Here is a 19085-nt window from a genome sequence, read left to right as displayed (position 1 = left end):
GAGAGGAAGGGAGAGGGAGAGAGAAACAGAAACATCAGTGATGAGAGAGAATTATTGATCGGCTGCCTCCTGCACGTTGCCCACTGGGGATCAAGTCTGCAACTTGGGCATATGTCCTGACCAGGAATCTAACCGTGATCTCCCAGTTCATAGGTCAACGCTCAACCACTGAGCTACCCCAGCTGGGCAATATTTACTTTACTGAGGTAAAACTTACATACTATAAAATTCACCAACTTAATATGTACATATCAAAGGCTTTTAGTGAATTTATAGAGTACAATCATCAACACCATCATCCAGTTTTAGAACATTTTCATCACCCCCAAAAAGTTCATTTGTGCTTGCTTACAGTTAATTCTTAATTGCATTCCCAAGCCTAAGCAACCGCTGATCTGCTTTATTTTGGTCTTTATAAATTTAGCTTTGCTTGACATTTTCTATAAATGGAATCATATGATATACAGGTCTTTGAATCTAGCTTTTTTCAATTAACATAATGTTTTTGATGTTCAACCATGTTGTAGCATGTGCCAATAGTTTGTTCCTTTTTATTGCTTTAATATTTTACTGTATGGACATAGCACACTCAGTTTATCTATCACCAGTTGATGGTCATTTAGGTTGTGTCCAATTTTTGGTCATTATGAATAATGCTGTGGTGAACATTTATTTACATATCTTTTTTGCGAACATATGTTTTATTTTTCCTGGGTAGATTTATACGTATGAAATTGCTGGGTCATATGGTAAAGTTTATGTTTTTGTTAAGAAACCACCAAAATATTTTTCCAAAGCGGTTATACTATTTTATATTCTCACCAGCAGTGTATAAGACTTCTGGTTTGTCCACATCCTCTCCTACACTTGTTTGTCCTTAATAAGACATGTATTTTTAAAAATTGTGGTGTAAAAAAAAAACAACCCATGTAAAACTTACCATCTTAATCATTTCTAAGTGTACAGTTCAATAGTGCTAAGTACATTCACATTGTGCAACCAATCTCCAGAATGTTTTCATCTCTTTTGTTGTTGTTGTTGTTAATCCTCACCCAAGGACTTTTTTCCATTGCTTTTCAGAGGGAGAGTGAAAGGGAAGGAGGGAGGGAAGGAGCGAGAGAGAGAGGTGAGAGAGACACATTGATGGGTTGCCTCCCACATGTACCCTGAGCAGGGGCAGGGAGCAAACCTACAATCCAGGTACATGCCCTTGACCATAATCACACGAGCCAATTCCCATGATAAATCTCCTTTTACATGTCCTTTTGTATATCCTATTGGTCTGTTTCTCTGGAGAACCCTCACTAATACACCAGGGCTGCTCAGAACTTTATTCAAATAGATTGTGAGTAGAACCACAGAAGGCTTTTTCTTCTCATAACTTGTCAAACAAAAAAACAAAAAATGTTTATGCATTCTTCTGCTAGCTGTTCAAGGCTCAAAATTGGTTTTTATTAACAATGACAACAAATAGGCTATTATATGAACAGAAGCAGCCTGGAAGGAAATGTATGTCATAGAAGGTTACACATAATAGAAACACCCTTGAAGGAAGCACCTGTCTGTTGCTCCTGAGAAGTTTATGGTTGCCTTCACAACCACTGAGGCTCTCTCCTGTGTGCCCTTCTCAAACCATGGATCTAGCCCAGTTTCAAGCAAAAGCTCACTCAACACTGGGCCCTAACCCTATGGATATTTACTCGGGAATAAGGAAGTTCCTGCATCAACCACAGGCCCCAGCTGGGGAATGGTCCCCCTGAAATCTTATGGCCTGTAGCTGGACAGGATTAGTAGGGGTGAGGATAAGGACAATCTATAAGCCAACAACCCAGACAACTATTCTGGAAATACTTGACAATGAAGAAATCTTGAACTACATGTTCTGTGCTATCCCAACGCTCTTGACTGAGCTCCATCTCTCGGCCATTCTGGTTTTATAGTTATGGGTCAATATAGTCACAGGGGGGAAGGGACCTGTTGTATCTGAAGATTGTATGGCCTACATGCCCAGAATTTTCCCAGGACAAGTGAGAGTTCTCATCAGCCCCCCCAAAAGCACTCACAGTTCAAAAGAGCTGGGCGTTCTTGGGTAGGGAGGCCTTATGCAGACAAGGACTATTGAGAGTTAGACAAGGACTGTTGAGAACACAGCCACAGAAACGCACAAAGAAAAAAACAAAAGCAGCTCTTCTTATATTTGCAAAGACAAACGTATTAAATTGGGGAACAGGTGGAAGAGAAGCAAAATGGCAATCAGCAGCCTGTCCCCAGCAGTACCTGAGAAATCAGGTAACATCCATTCCAGAGAGAGCAGAGCTGGTGATGGTGTTCTGACAGGGCAGCCACCTTCAGCTGGCTTCATGGGCCAGGGCCAAGTTCATGGACTGCAAACACAGGACTCCTGGCATATGCTGTGCTCCACCATATCACACTCATCCAGGAATGCCTGAATCTTTTCACCAAACCCTTTCTTTGGCCAAAAAACAAAGATGTTGCTGCATCCCATGTGAGTGAGCCATCATGGATGAACCATCCTCTACCTCTAGTAGAGCCTTCAGATGACTGAAACCCCAGCTGACATTTTGACAACAATCTTATGAGAGACCTTACGTTAGAACCACCCAGCTAAGAGGCTCCCAAATTCCTGATCCACAGAAACTATGAGATAATAAATAATTGCAGACCTAAGCAGCTGTGTTAAATTACTTTTTTTTTTTGCAATAAACAAGAGACCTAATTTTTTTCATGTCCACCTTCAAACATAAAGAGATCTTGTTTGGAAAACACACCAGGCTTCTTCTGGTTCCTATTTCATGCCTCTTTCTTTCTCACCAGCAAACTTTTCCAAAATGTGATAAGCACTGGTTAACTCCATTTGATTTATGATTCCCCCCCCCCCCCCCCGCCGCTTTATTGAGGTATAATTGACAAATAAAATTCTAAGATATTTAAAGTATACATCATGATGATTTGATATATGTATACATTGTGATAGGATTCCCCCATCTAGTTAATCCACGATCTCCTTTTTATCTATTTATATTTATTTACTAGAGGTCCGGTGCATGAAATTCATGCATGGGTAGGATCCCTAGGCCTGGCCTGTGATTGGGGCCTTTCGGCTGCTGGCCGGGGCCTCTCTTCGTTCCGTGCCGCCCCCTGGTTGTCAGTGCACATCATAATGAGCAATCAAACTCCCGGTCCCCCGGTTGAACTCCCGTGGGCACACTTTGCATATTAGCCTTCTATATATATAGATTTATGTGAGAATATTTAAGTTCTACTCTCTTAGCAAATTTCAGTTCTACAACACAAAATTATCAACTATAGTCACTGTGCTATTCATTTAGATCCTTTGAAGTTATTCAAATTATATTTGAAAAATTGTACTCTGTTACCAACCTCTCCCTGTTTCCCCCACCGGTAACCCCTAGCAACCACCTTTCTACTCTTTGTTTCTATTTTTTTTTTTTTTAAGATTCCACATAATAAGTGAGATTATACAGTATTTGCCTTTTCTGTCTGGCTTATTTCACTTAACAAAATGCCTCAAATGCCATCCATATTGTCACAAATGGCAGGATTTTCTTTTTTCTCATGGCCAAATAATATTCCATTGTAATATATACATTTCATTGTAATATTCCATATATGATATATAACCACATCTTCTTTATACATTTATTCATTGATGACTACATAGATTGTTTCCATATATTGGCTATTGTAAATAATGCTGCAATGGACATGGGAGTGAAGATATGTATTTAATATCCTGTTTTCATTTCCTTTGGATATGTAACCAGAAGTGAGTTTGCTTGATAATATGGTGGTTCTTTTTCCCCCCGTTTTTTGAGAAATCTTCATTCTTTTTTATAGTGGTTGTGCCAATTTACATTCCCACCAACAGTGCACAAGGGTTCCCTTTTCTGCACATGCTTATCAACATGTTATTTTCTGTTCGTTTGTTTATAGAGACCATCCTCATAGATGTGAGATCTCATTTGTTTTTTGTTTTTTTTTAAATATATTTTATTGATTGTTTACAGAGAGGAAGGGAGAGGGAGAGAGAGTTAGAAACATAGATGAGAGAGAAACATTGATCAGCTGCCTCCTGCACACCCCCCACTGGGGATGTGCCCGCAACCAAGGTACATGCCCTTGACCGGAATCGAACCTGGGACCTTTCAGTCCGCAGGCCGACGCTCTATCCACTGAGCAACACCGGCTAGGGCTCTCATTTGGTTTTGATTTGCATTTCCCTAATGATTACTGATGTTAATAATTTCTTCATGTTTGTTGACCATCAGTATATCTTCTTTAGAGAAATGTCTATTCAAGTCCTTTGCCCATTTAAAAAATTTGGTTATTTGCTTTTTGTTGTTGAGTTGAGGAATTCTTTATATGTTGTAGATATTAACCTCTTATCATATACAAAGTTTGTGAATATTTTCTCTCATTTAATAGGTTGTGTTTTCACTCTGTTCATTGTTTTCTTTCCTGCAAAAAAGTTTAAGTTTGATATAATCCCATTTGTCTATTTTTTCCCTTTTGTTGCCTGTACCCTTGGTGTCATACCCAAGAAATCACTGCCAAATCCAGTGTTATGAAGCTTTTCCCCTGTGTTTTCTTCCAGGAGTTGTAGCTGTATAGTTTCTGGTCTTATGTTTAGGTCTTTAATCCATTTTGAGTTCATTTTTGTGTATGGTGTAAAGTAAGGGTCTATATAGACCCTTTTTTGTTGTTGTTAATCTTTACCTGAGGATATTTTTCCATTAATTTTTAGAGAAAGTGGAAAGGAGGGAGAGAGGGGAGAGAGAAATATGTACATGAGAGACACATCAATAGGTTGCCTCCTGCACTCACCCCAACCAGGGCTGGGGAATGAACCTGCAACCCAGGTACATGCCCTTGACCAGGAATCGAACCTGTAACCCTTTGGTGTGAGCTGATGCTCTAATCACTGAGCAACACTGGGCAGGGCTACACTGACCAGGGCTATATAGACCCTGTTAAACAGACTTTTATACACACTTTCATCTCCTTCTTCTCAATTCCCACTGTCTTCTTCCGAGGAACCAGAGCTTCCTTTCCTGAGCCTTTCTGGAGCTGTCAGCTGACTTTTTGTTTGCTTCCCTTGGCTCGCACCACACAATACTCCCTTGGTTTTCTACCCACTTTTCCACCACTAACCCTTCTTTTTCCTCTCACTCATTTACTATAGCTATTTCCCAGAATTCAATTTCTAGTGTGTTTCGTTTCTCTGTTTTCCCCCTAGTCCTGTGGGGAGTTATTTATATTTTATAGTTTCAAGTTCATCTTCTCATATGCTTGCTCTCAAATCTGTATTTCCATGCCCAGGTCTCTACTAGTAGGCATTTTCCTTTTGAAACCTATGTTTGATAACCTCAAACTGTGTATGTCCTAAACTCAATTTACCATCCCCTCTCCAAAATATCATCAATATTAGTCTTTATCCCAGTCTCTCTCTCTCGTAAATTTGCAGTTCAAACTTCCTCTTTTTTTCAGTTTCTTTATCTAATTGCAGTTGAGTTCCCTTGCTTCTTTTTTCAAAAGATTTTTCTTTGTGTTTCTAGTCATGTCATCCTTGTATAGGCTCTTGTAATCTTGGCCCTAAAAACTTGTTTCCCTTTCTCTATTTTCTCTTCATCTACCATCCTGTGTCCCTCTATTAGACTAATTTGTTAATCAATATGTCATTGCCACGCTACTACTTTCAAGATGAAAACCTCCTCTTATTGCATTTAGGCTTAACTTCTTATTTCTAGACCTAGCAGTCAACATCTTTATTTGATCCCAATAGTAGCTGTATTCCTTGTTAGTTCCCAATAGGAAACTTAGCCTCCTGTGGAAGATTTCATGCTACTTTTCATTTCCTTCTGTTAGAAAATTGTTCTATTCCTGTTCTAATGGAAATGCTTGCCTCCATTCAACTTCTATTATCTCCAGGAAGACACTGGTGATGGGGGACCCAGGCTTGGAATTCTGGGGCCCTCCAGCTCCTGAGAAGAGAAGCTAGTGAAGTGGAAGACCCAACTACCCTGGGGCCATGGGAGCCAGAGGCGGCGAGGGTTCATGGAAAGCACAGGTGGGCCACAATCAAATGGTTCTAAAACCTCACGGAGGATACGGAGCGGATTGGGTTTGGTAATTAGAAAAGCCCAAGCGTGACATTGGTGAAAGCCGATTCTGCTTGTGCCGAAAGCAGATGCCAAGTTTCAATGAGCACACACAGTTCATGGGCTTGAAGGACTGAGGAGCGTGAGTAGACTGCCTTAAACACGGATTGTCAACGCCAGGGAAGGAGCCAATGGTGAAGGCTGAGGCTCAAAATTCGGAGTTCCAAGGAGGGGCAGACATGCGAGGTTAGCATTGGATAGAGGAGGCTCGCCTTTTGCAGTAGGAGCTGAGTAGGGATGAATCTGTGCCTGTGTGGAGGATGAGAAACGCGTATATTTGAGAAGGGAATGGAGTCTGTAAAAATAACAAGACCAGCTGTAGCCCATCACACATTCCTGCGAGCGCTTTATGAGCTCATTTATTGCCCCCATTTCACAGATTGGGTACGCCGCGTTCGGCATCTGGATCCAGATGGGCCTGCAGAGACCAACTCGGGCCCCCGGCGGCGGTCGGCCGGGCTGCGGGGCTGAGGTCAGCAGTGAGTCACCGGCCCCCGCCCGGGGCTGACCGCGGGGACCGGGCTGGAACTACACTTCCCAGTGTGCCAGGCGGGGCGGGGCGGGGCGGGCCGAGGCTCCTTCCCAGAAGCAAAAGCGGAAACAAAAGAGTCTCGCCGGTGTCCCCGCCCGCACACTCGCGCACACTCGCGCTCGGGCGCACACGGAACTGGCACCGGCGCCCGGAGCGAGCCAGCGAGCGGCGAGCCGGGCACCCACCGCGCCGAGCCAGCCGAGGAGCCAGCGAGCCGCGCCCGCGACGACCTACGCCCCCCGAGTCCCGCAGCCGCCCCCCGCCGGCCGGTGTCCCCGCCGTCCTCCCTGACCCATGGCGCTGAAGCGGATTCAGAAAGTGAGTGCCGGGCACAGGCCCGGGGCAGCGGAGCGGGCTGCGGCCCCTTCCCTCCCGGACGCGGGCGGTGGTCTCCAGCGACGCACCGGGCGGGCGCGGGATGGGAGCGGGGGCAGGGGCGGTACCCGCGGCGGGAGACGCGGGCCGGGCCAGCGGGCGCCGGACAGGTGAGGCGGGAGCAGGGGCAGGGGCAGGGGCAGGGGCAGGGGCAGGTCCCGGTCCCGGTCCCGGTCCCGGCGGCTGGAGCAGGTCCCGGGTGCTGGAGGTGCCAGGAGGCAGGGGACCCGCTGTGCTGGCGCCGGACCTGCGCGCTCAGCCCCCGGGGGGAGGCAGATCCTCCCTCGTCTCCAGATCTCCCCGAAATCCGTGCTTCACGGCCACCGCTGGATTTTTTGCCCCACACGGGGCTGGTTTCGGCCCCTGTCACACCGAGCCTCCTCGCTGTTTCTTCAGCCGGTTCTCCTTCTGCTCCCGCTGCCCCGGGCTCCCGGGGAGGGCAGGGGAGGTGCGCGCTGGGCCTGCAGCCTGTTCCCGCGGAGCCGCTGGGTTTGTTCTCTCTCTCCGTTTGCGGTTGGCTCTTGCTCAGAAACCAGAATGGGCTGGAAAAGCCCATTTGGGGCCGAGAAGCCAGGAGAAGCCTCCTGCTCCTTCTATTTTGGTGCCTCTCCTGCTGCCACTTTAGGTCACATAGCTGTAGTGAAAACATAGTTGCTGGTACACAAGATGACCTCCTGGCTGTGATTCATGGCGAGGCAAGCCAAACAGGTTTTTTACCCCCCCCATCATGATAAAACTTATATATAAAGTTCAAGACACAACAGAAACGGGGCACACATTAAAGTGTTTGATGCTTTGACACATGGGTACAGAATGAGGAAGAAATGTCTATATTCATTCAAGTAATATTTATCCATTCCAGCTCTGGGATTGTCCTCTCTCGCACAATATTTATTGCTACCGTTTCCACTGTGAACATCTTAACGAAATTGGGGTCGGGGCATTTTCGTTCTCTTCAGTTTTATTTCTTGTTGAGTTATTGGCCTGTTCCCTAACACAAGCTTTAGGTTTTACAGTTCATAGTTCCTGTTCCTGTGGAGAACGTTGAGAATTGTGTTGTTGTTTTTTTTAAAATTGCGTTCCGCGAGTTAAGCCAACAATGGACAGCATGCTTTGTAAGTGGTTTCAGAAGCAAGTGATGCCCACTGAAAAATTTTATCAACTTTTTCAGGCACGAATCAATAGAGCAGTGAACAGAGGTGGGCACATTCTATTTTCAGTCACCACTGGTGGCATCTTCTAGTGCAGAGGACAGCAACGTTCAGACCTAGTCAATTTTTGTTGTTGTTCAAACCTGTGGATCAGTGTTATTTTTTTTGTGCCATTTAAAGGTCCTCTTACCATAAAACATAGCTAACAGTCAGCATTTATTGATTAATGTGTTTTCTGGTTTGTAGATGATGCAGTTACACATTTTCCCCCCATATAATTAATCGTAATTTCGAAGCCCCAGCCGGAATCTTTGCCGTGCCTTCTATACTTATTAATGATGACGTCATATCGGCTGACACTGAAACAACACACATTTTCCCCAAAAAAGTTGTAAAATTCCATTTCCTTTTTTTCCTACATATGAGAATTTTTCCTAAAGACTTTGCACATATAATAGCTTTTAAATAGTATGGATTTTGTCCACAGTAAGAAGACCTTCAAAGAAAAAGGACACTTTGTAAATACCATACAGGCTAATTGTTAATCATGCTGAGCCAGTGTATTTGACTTGTATTTAGAATATAGCATATGCCCAAACCATATTTTTATAGCTATTGGTTATTACTAGTGACTGATAAAAAAAAAATCACTTAGAATTGATGTCAGTCCTGCAAAAATTGATATCTGGAAGAAGAAATTGGGGATCATATAACATCACATCTCTATGTGTTGTATTTTGGCATTCCTTTTCTGTTATCAGAAAATTTGACTTGCACAAATCGCCTTTCCTTTAATCACATGTTCCAACCATGTCCTCACATTGTAGGGGGTATTATTTTGTTTGATTCCCTACTTTCCCTCTTCCTTTACCCCCCTCCTTGATTCGAAGCCAACTCCAGGGCAGGTGTGTTGTTGGCCATTTGTACTGTTACGAAGCCCTCCTTGATATCATCAGCATATAGATCCTTGTTTGAACCTTGCGTGTTCCCACAAAAGAAGATGCATGTTAACTTTTAGCGCTTCTTTATAAGCGTTTTAAAGTAACACCTTCAGATACATTCCAGGTCATGGTGTGATTTTTCTTTCTTTTTTTTTTTAATTTAATAAATCTTTATTGTTCAGATTATTACAATTGTTCCTCTTTTTTCCCCCCCATAGCTCCCCTCCACCCGGTTCCCACCCCACTCTCTGCCCTTACCTCCCCACCACTGTCCTCATCCATAGGTGTACGATTTTTGTCCAGTCTCTTCTCACACACCCCCCCACACCCCTTTCCCCCTGAGAATTGTCAGTCCACTCCCTTTCTATGCCCCTGATTCTATTATATTCACCAGTTTATTCTGTTCATCAGATTTTTTAATTCACTTGATTTTTAGATTCACTTGTTGATAGATATGTATTTGTTGTTCATAATTTTTATCTTTACATTTTTCTTCTTCTTCCTCTTCTTAAAGAATACCTTTCAGCATTTCATATAATACTGGTTTGGTGTTGATGAATTTCTTTAGCTTTTTCTTATCTGTGAAGCTCTTTATCTGACCTTCAATTCTGAATGATAGCTTTGCTGGGTAGATTAATCTTGGTTGTAGGTTCTTGCTATTCATCACTTTGAATATTTCTTGCCACTCCTGTCTGGCCTGTATAGTTTCTGTTGAGAAATCAGCTGACAATCGTATGGGTGCTCCCTTCATGGCATGATTTTTCTGTACATAAAGTGGCAGACATTGGAGCTGTGTACAACCTCAGAGAACTCTGCAGGGGTGGGTAGAGCGGAAGGGAGTGGAGTGGAGGACAGGGCAGGGCAAGGGGCACAGCTTCTAGGGTGGTGTATCATGATCACTTGTGAGACATTTCCAGGCTGTCCTCACTGCAGTAAATGGAGAGATTGCATCCCTCAGATGGGTTGGGGTGAAAGAACGTTGAGAACCAGTGATGTGCTAGTCTACCCACATTATTCAAAGGCCTGGAGTGGAGGAGTACTTTGTCCAAGTTAATCTCTTAAGGAGTGATTTGACATATTTGAGAATGTTAAAATGTTTATGACTTCATAGCTCTTCACAAGCAAATATTAAATATGCTTGAGTTAAAATTGCATATACAGTATCTACAAAGCATGTGGGTATCAATGCTTAAAGTACATTTTTATACTAGAGTATATGCTAAATGATTTAATGCTCTAATTTGGACATCTAGTGCCAGTTTTGCATGTCAGCTTATAAATTTACACACCCATGCCCTATTTTTAGATTCAGTGGAAGATGTTATCACAGTCACCTAAATCCCTAAAGGGAAAAAGATTAAACAGAGTCTGAGGAAAGATACCTAAAACATGTCTGAAAAAAGAGGCAGTTTCAGCTGGCCATCTATAATTTTCTAGAATCAATTTCTAAGTGTTTGTTCTATAAATGCTACTTTAAAATCTTGATAAACTCTTTTGGAAATCATTTAAAAAATCATTTACATCACAATACTTAATGTTTTGAAAACCAGAAGGGAAAGAGAAAAAAAAAGGAAATCATAGTACAGACATTATCATCGTCCTAGCATATAATTGACCCTTGAACAACATGTGCTTGAACTGTGCAGGTCCACTTATATGCAGGATTTTTTCCCCCTCAATAAATACTGTAATGTTTTTGATCCAAGGTTAGGGGTTCGTGGATGTGCATGGCCGACTGTATGCCATTTTATATAGGGGACTTGAGCATCAATGGATTTTGTTATTGTGGGGGGGTTCCGGAATCAATCCCCTGCGGGTACTGAGGGACAACCTAAGTTTTGGGAAAGTCAGAACTCATGTGTGCATCTGATTTTCAGATGCCCAGGGTTTGGTGCTCCTAACCCTTGCATTGTTCAAGGGTTAATTGTATTTCCTTCTAGATTATTTTTTATTTGCTAAGGAAGTTGAATTAATGGCCATGATATGATATGATAGACTATTGCCTTTTTGGCCTATCTTTTGAAAAGTGAAGCAAAAGTTTTGTTCTGCAAATAGAGCAACACATAACTGTTCCTTAATGTACAGTTCTGTCCCCAAAATGAAATATTTGTTTTTTAAAATAATTAACTTAAAATATGCATAAACATAGATTATAATACAACTTTATAAATATTTTGAGCTGCTGAATGGTTTTGATTTGTATAATTCCACATTAAACTGTTAATATCAGTGTAGAAAAACCTTAGGATACGTAAAAACAACAGCAAACCCAGCTCTCTCTGGATGGAGCTTCAAATAGGAGAAGAAGATCTGGTTTCTATTCCTGGCTCTGTGACTTTACTGGCTTGTTTCCTTGTTCACACAATGATGCTGCTGATAAGTACAATTACACTGTATAATACATAATGGTTACTCTGTGCTAGACACTGTTTCAAGTGCTTGACATATATTAATTGGTTTAATCCTTAGTGGGTCCAAGAGGTAGAAATGATTATTACCCCCATTTTATAGATGACGAAACTGAGATGTTGAGTAATGTACTCAGAATCACAGCAATGTTAGGATTCCAAACCAGGCAATTGGTTCTATATTCCATGCTCGTAAACATTTCAGTACATAACTTCTCTTACTCAGATGGACTTATATCTATTGTACTTAAATTGAAGGACATACAGAGTCAAATGAGTTTATGGATGTAAGTAAGGGCTTTGCAAACTCTTCTATTCAGATGTAAAGTGGTATTATAATTAAGACCTTGGCATATTTAATCATTCTCACTGGCTCATCACTCAGTATGTTGATTATACATTGTAAATCTCTGTTCTGAAGTAATGTACACTGGCTCTTTTCACATGGTGAATAAATAATATAACTTTGTTCACTTTGTTCCATCACGTAAAATTTTTCTCCTCCAAAAGGATTTAGAAGAGGTATTCTGTCAAAAGCATCATTTTCTGTGGGGTTTTCATTTGAGGAAACTGTTTATGAATTTATATAGCTGTTTAGTTCCTATGGTGGCTTTGAGTAGTAGTCAACTGTTTAGATTGTACATGTATGTTAGAAAGACTTTCAGGTTACAAGGTTAAATCTAAATCTAAGACTCTGGGGTCTTTCAATAAAGAAGGATATAACTTCCAAAAAATATTTTTTAAAGGAGTAACATAGTATTTATGTTTCTTGGTAGATTAAAAAAAAGGGGGGGGGGGTGTTCTTTTTCTAAAAAGCCACCATGTGACTTTTTCTGCATTTAAATCTTTGCAATTAAACTCAGTCTTTCATCCCCCTTCCCCTGTACCATGTATTTTTCTTTAACATAAAAAAGGTGTAAAAGGATGAGATAGCCTATTAATAGTTAAGAAGTTCTGAGGTTCCTTCTCTGTGGAAATAAATAGCATAGATCTAAATAAGGTTGTTTTATGAAGCCAAGCACATATTAGAAAAACCAAATCTAACAGGATGTGGGATTGCCTCCAGAAGAGCAGAGTAGCATCCTTACTCACTTTAGTTCCCTGAATAAAACACAGAGAAAACATATTTAATGAATGCCAAACTGATCAACATGGTAAGCCTAGTACTTTCCATCAAACTGAGTTAATGGTTGTCTACACCCTCTTATACCCCAGCCCCTTTTTAAACAGTGGATGAACTGATATTTTATTTAATTAAAAACAGGTATTGAGGATACTGTCCTTTCTTTTACCCCTGTGATGCTGGAATAAAAGTACTAGGATATATAATAGAACCCAGATTTGCAAGGTTGGGGGTTGGGGGGGTGGGTGTCCTCTGGCCACCTCAGAACATCTGCCTGAGGGCAAAACAGGTTCTCTTTCTGGCCTGTGTTAGTCTAGCTGGCCTCTGAGAAGCTGAGGTTTTCCTGCGTTTAATTTGGTTCTGGGGTGACCCTATGAATTCTCAATTACAAGCTTCAAGTAGACAGAAGTAAGAGGCACTGTGTTCCAGGAGTTGTCCTTAGTATGGTGGGGAGGCCACCATCCTGAAGCCTGCAGAGCAGTGCTGCCCATCAGCTCACCACGCACTGTAGCTTCCGGTCTTGCCTCTTTCCGGATGTTTCCCCCAATGCTCTCTAGTCAGATTATCCTGTTTGTGTGGCTCTGTCCTCCTTCAGTGACACCGGATTGCTTATTGGAGTCCTAGTCTCCATTCAGAGTTAGGAAACCCTTTCCAGCAGGGGTGAGGTGGGGGACTGGTTTTTTCATCTTTTTTTTTTTTTTTGGTTAATCCTCACCCGAGGATATTTTTCCATTGATTTTTAGGGAGAGTGTAAGAGAGAGGGGAAGACAGCAAGAAACATCGATGTGAGAGAAACACATCGACTGGTTGCCTCCTGCACGAGCCTTGACCAGAGCCCTAGCCTGGAGGAGCCTGCAACCAGGGTATGAGCCCTTGATCGGGAATTGAACCCAGGACCCTTTGGTCCGCAGGCCGATGCTCTATCCGCTGAGCCAGAGGGCTGTTTTTTTCATCTTAACCTTCAGTAATAATAATCAATAGTTTTCACTCCACGTGGCCACCCTCCTTATGTGAACAGTTCGGGTTGTGCTAGAAGGAACCAAGCAGACCTGGTGGCTGGGCTCATTCTCCTCTAAACCAGGCGCACTCTGCCTGTGATTTTGCTTCTCTCAAATTTGAATGTGTTGTATTTTCATTTTTATTTAGTTAAAAATACTTTCTATTTCCCTTTTGACTTCTTGTTCAGCCCTTGGGTTATTTAGAAGCATATTATTTATTTTCCAAGTATGTGGGATTTTACAGATAGGTTTCTGTTATTGATTTCTAATTTAATTCTCCTGTTACCAGAGAAGATCTGTTATCATTTTACTCCTTTTAAATGTTTGAGACTTGTTTTATGGCCCAGAATCTGGTCTGTATTTTTTACTTAATAATAGTGTGCCCTTCAGGTGCTCAACAGAGCTTTTGAATGAGCAATATGAAATCATTTCTAACTTCATCTTGCCAGTTTCTGGTTGTTGACTATAGGGCCTAGGGTATTCCTGAGGAATGAAGGCCATACTAAGGTTTACACCTTCCCAGTGTCTTTTTTGCACTCTTATGAGCTTCCAGAACAGGGTGACAAAGTCAGTTTAGTGGATCACAAATAGCATTTGAAAAAATGGAATGGGAAATAGTAGTGCTTTGGGTGTACTAAGGGTGGTGTTATTTCATGAAACTTTTGTTTTAGTTTTGTATGTAAGTCCCTGTGTTTGTGTATGTGGTAGGTGTACTAGGTCGTGATGTATGTTTTTCTTATTATGAATTGCTACAAGGAAAGTTTGAAAATCACTGTTCCATACATAAGTTCCTTATTTAAAATCAATATTGTCAAAACACATTCGATATATTTATACATATATGTATATAGAGAGAGCAAATGAACATATTTTATACACTTACACTTATATACTTACATAGATACATCCACTTAATGTAAAATGTTCTAGCCTTAGAAACATTTTTGTTCGATACAAACTGTCAATGCCAATTCCTTTCTACTACATGTAGCAGTAGTTTACAGTCACTGATATAAAACTATAGTATTCAAGAATAGTACTGGGTGATACTAACAGAGATTAATTAATTTATTATGCTTATAAATGACCATTATATGCCAGTTATTAGTGCTAGAGCTATAAGAAGTGATACTTAATATCAAATATTTGCTAAATATTGCCAGGTATGTTTGTGTTTTAAGTAGGTTTTAAGAAATAGCCTGCTAGCTTTTTTTCCTTTCATTTTCTTTTCTCTTTTTTCTCTGAAGCACCACCTTTCTTGGTTACTATGAAGTAAATAGTAACTTTTGATAATGTTTCATTCAAAACGCTGTATGTTGCATGTTCTATTATGTGTCAAAATTCTATTACGTATTTTGAAAAGTTTCATGTAATTTCCTATCATGTTTTTCTTGCCTCTCAGAGGTCTTTGAACACAAACACTCTCCTCAGAAACTTAGGAAGTAGTGTTCATTTCTAACCCTTTCAAAGGTTATAAGGCTCCTGGGAAAGATAAAAAGAATTTCTTTTCATTCCTTCACTCCTCACATTTTTGTTTCTCTTGAGCGTGGCTGAAAATGTGCAAATGACCGTAATTCAGTACTGGTGCACTGTTGTCTCTAATGTTGATTGAGAATAATGTGCTCTAGTTTTTACTTTTTTTTTTTTTTTTTTTTAAATATCAGTGATGAAAATCACTGATCGGCTGCCTCCTGCACACCCCCTACTGGGGATCGAGCCCACAGCCCGGGCATGTGCCTCTGACCGGAATCGAACCCGGGACCCTTCAGTCTGCAGGTCGACGCTCTATCCACTGAGCCAAGCCGGCGAGGGCAATGTGCTCTAGTTTTTATGGCCTTCAGGTGACTATTGTTTTGGGTGGGAGCAGGGCTGCAGTGCCAGTCAGAGGGTCCCCGGCCTTTGTCCTAGCTTCAGCTTTGTGACCTTGGTCAAGAAACTCATTGTCTTTATTTTCTTGATCTAGAAATTTAATGAACTAGATAATTTGTATGGGTTATCATTTTAGACACACCTAGATAATGTTATTTGCTATTTGTTTTTGCTCAGCAAACAGCAAAAATGATCACAAAACAAATATTGAGCAGTGGCACTGTGTCTGCTGCTGTAGGAAACTTGAGTTAAAATTCTATTTACTTTGAAATGTCAGAATTGAAATAAATGTTGGCGTCTTAATGTATAAGATTAATGAGTCCGTAACGATGTATTACTCTCTGATTAAAGAGCAATGGTTTGTGATGCAAATAAGGTATATTTCTGTTTTTGTACTGGTTAGATCCTTTTCTAATTCCATTTAGCTTCCATCTGTTTCACAGGTGTCTTTCGTACTTGAAAGATTGTTTTATACATATATTTAGACAACTGCCATACAAGTTAATGCATTTATGGAGCACTTTTTGTATATAAGGCATATACAAAATGAAATGAGATATATAGAAAAGTAAGGTATAACATAACCAGCATTATCTAAGACAGTGGTCGGCAAACCGCGGCTCTGTTGACTAATGAGTTTGCCGACCACTGTCATATACTACCCTTTACCTCTTTGCACACAATATGCCAGCCACAATTGCCTAATCCTCACAGCTTCCAACTACACGGTAACATTTAGTCTAGTCCAGTGGTCAGCAAACTCGTTAGTCAACAGAGCGGCAAACCGCGGCTCACGCCACATGCGGCTCGCGAGCCGTGGTTTGCCAACCACTGACCTAAGAGATAGAAAAAAGGGTAAGAAGAGTACCATAACAACTATGTAGCTTTAGGAAAGTGCCATAAGGAAAATACAACATATTTGAGCAGGAAGGAAGTCAAAGGTGGGAGAGACAAAGTTATTTGGGGAAAATAAGGAAAAATTCTATGGAGAAGATGGAATTGGATGTGGGTTTGGAAGAAGGGTATCAATTTTAAAGACAGGACAGCCAGGTTCATAGAAAAAGCTACAGAAATGAAGGCACTAGAGAGTATGTGGTTTATTTGGGAAGAAACAGATAATTCTGCTTTTGGGAATAGTAGACCATAAAAGTTTATACCGTGGAAGGCCTTGAAAGATCCATGCTGAGAAATGTGAACTTAATGCAAAAGTTTGGGGAAGCCAGCAGAAGGTTTTTGAATAAGGAAGTAACATTCTTAATCACAGTGTAGGTATGCATTCTTGCTATTTGTGGTTATAAATTTGATAAATGCCATGAAAAGGGAAGTATAGCGTAGTACTTCTGGTAATATAGCAGGGACCCTTTGAAGGGGGTCAAGGAAAACCAACTTAAGGAAATGATGTTTAAGATGGGACATGAACACCTCCACTGACGCCCGCTGCCAGCACCGCATCGCCGGCGCCTGTCATGTTCCACGCCACCCCCTAGGGGTCAGCACATGTCTAACTCCCGGTCAAACTCCTGCCCATGGAGACAATTTGCATATTAGCCTTTTATTATATAGGATAGGAGGATATCTGTGTGTGTGTGTGTGTGTATGTATATATATATACACATACATACACATATGCGTGTGTGTGTGTGTGTGTATAATTTTTTTTAAAAAGAAAAACATTGAAAGTTTTGACATGGTACTTTACGAAGATGATTTTGACCGCAGTGTGTTGTTGGTAGAGATATAAGAGGACAAAGGGTCAGTGAAGTGTCATTGTATTTGCTCAAGTGAGATTTAAAGAGGGTGTGAGTAGGATGGTGGCAGAGGATATTTGGAAAGAGGGGTATGTGAGAAAAATAATAGTGTATTTGTTCCACATAGCCTTTTTGAATTGGCCTGACCCACCCAATCCTTGACTTTAGGTCAAGTCTCTAGGCTCAGTAGTCTGGGCAGTCTCTTCAGACTCTTTCTCCTACTACCCAGTCTGTCCCAGACACTGTAATAGTGTCTCTCTGGTTTGAACCTTTGTCTTGTCTTAGCCTGAAATGTGTCTCCTCTTCTCAGACTCTTCTGCCCTTTGGACCTCGATTTTTTTTAAACTTTATTTTTTTTAAATATATTTTTACCGATTTCAGAGAGGAAGGGAGAGGCAGAGAGAGAAACATCAATGATGACAGAGAATCTGATTGGCTGCCTCCTGCATGCCCCACATCGGGGATCCATCCTGCAACCCAGGCCTGTGCCCTGACTGGGAATTGAACCATGACCTCCAGGTTCATAGTGGACCTTGATTTTTCTATGTGATGGGCTTACTCCTGAGACCCTTTCAGTGTGAGGGATCTGGATGGAAGGAGAATCTGAACACCTGGCTACTGATTAATGTGAGGAGGAGGGAAGGCAAGGTGGGACCTGGCGGGAAGAAGGAATCAGATGGTGAGTCCAAGGTTTAGAGTTTGGGTTACTGGATCAAGTGCATTTTTACTATAATACTTAATAAAGTAGACTCAAAACAGTTTTTCTTGAAATATCCTGGATTTGTGTAAGGTACATTTTTATGTAATTTCTGTGATGGAAATCCTATATAATAAAAGGCTAATATGCAAATCAACCGAACGGTGGAATGACCGGTCGCTATGACACTCACTGACCACCAGGGGGAAGATGCTCAATGCAGGAGATGCCCCCTGGTGGTCAGTACACTCCCCCAGGGGGAGCGCCACTCAGCCAGAAGCCGGGCTCACGGCTGGCGAGCGCAGCGGTGGTGGTGGGAGCCTCTCCCACCTCTGCAGCAGCGCTAAGGAGGGCGCAGGCCGGGCTGAGGAACCCCCACCCAGTGCACAAATGTTGTGCACCGGGCCTCTAGTATTATATATAAAAAGAGGTAATTGAGAATCTTCTCTTTAAAAAGGAAGCCATGTTTTAAATTACAGGCAAACCCTAGCTGGTTTGGCTCAGTGGGTAGAGCGTCGGCCTGTGGACTGAAAGGTCCCAGGTTCGATTTCGGTCAAGGGTACATGCCCGTATTGTGGGCTTTATCCCCACTTGGGGGCGTGCAAGAGGCAGCCTCTCATCGTTGATGTTTCTATCTCTCTCTCTGAAATCAATAAAAAAATATAAAAATAAATAAATTACAGGCAAGATAGTACATGGGGAAATTGAAAGTCACTGTGGCTGCCGTGGAGAGCACCAGGGGGAAAGTGGCTACAGGTCTTCGGCATTGGGAAGATATGTCCCTAATCCTAACCTCAAACCATTGTTCTAATTGAGCTCTAATTTTTAGTTCAGATTCAATAGATATTACTTTGATGTGCAAAGTCAATAGCATTATTGCTTCCTTCATCTTCTTTCTTTTGTGTGGAATGTGGCTGCATCATCATCATTTTTTTTTTTTTTTAATAGACAGTCTTTTCCAGAGATATTTGGTCCAAAGAGGCAGTGAAGCTGCCAGGACCGGCTTGTTAAAGTGAGTTTGGTTCCTATAACTTAATAAATTG

The 19085-nt window shown here is 41.6% G+C and overlaps 1 protein-coding gene across 1 annotated transcript in view; it reads left to right on the top strand.

Moving 5' to 3' along the window:
* The first annotated feature begins 6800 nt into the window (after nt 1-6800).
* The window catches only part of UBE2D1 (ubiquitin conjugating enzyme E2 D1), a 36400-nt gene continuing 24115 nt past the window's right edge, over nt 6801-19085 (top strand). The window contains exon 1 of the mRNA XM_079793116.1: nt 6801-7050. Within this exon, the coding sequence (XP_079649242.1) occupies nt 7027-7050 (24 nt within the window). The 5' untranslated portion in view covers nt 6801-7026. The remainder of the gene's footprint in view (nt 7051-19085) is intronic.

This window comes from Cnephaeus nilssonii (genome assembly GCF_951640355.1).
Source record: "Cnephaeus nilssonii genome assembly, chromosome: 16".
NCBI lineage: Eukaryota > Metazoa > Chordata > Mammalia > Chiroptera > Vespertilionidae > Cnephaeus > Cnephaeus nilssonii.
This window is presented reverse-complemented; position numbering and strand designations above follow the sequence as displayed.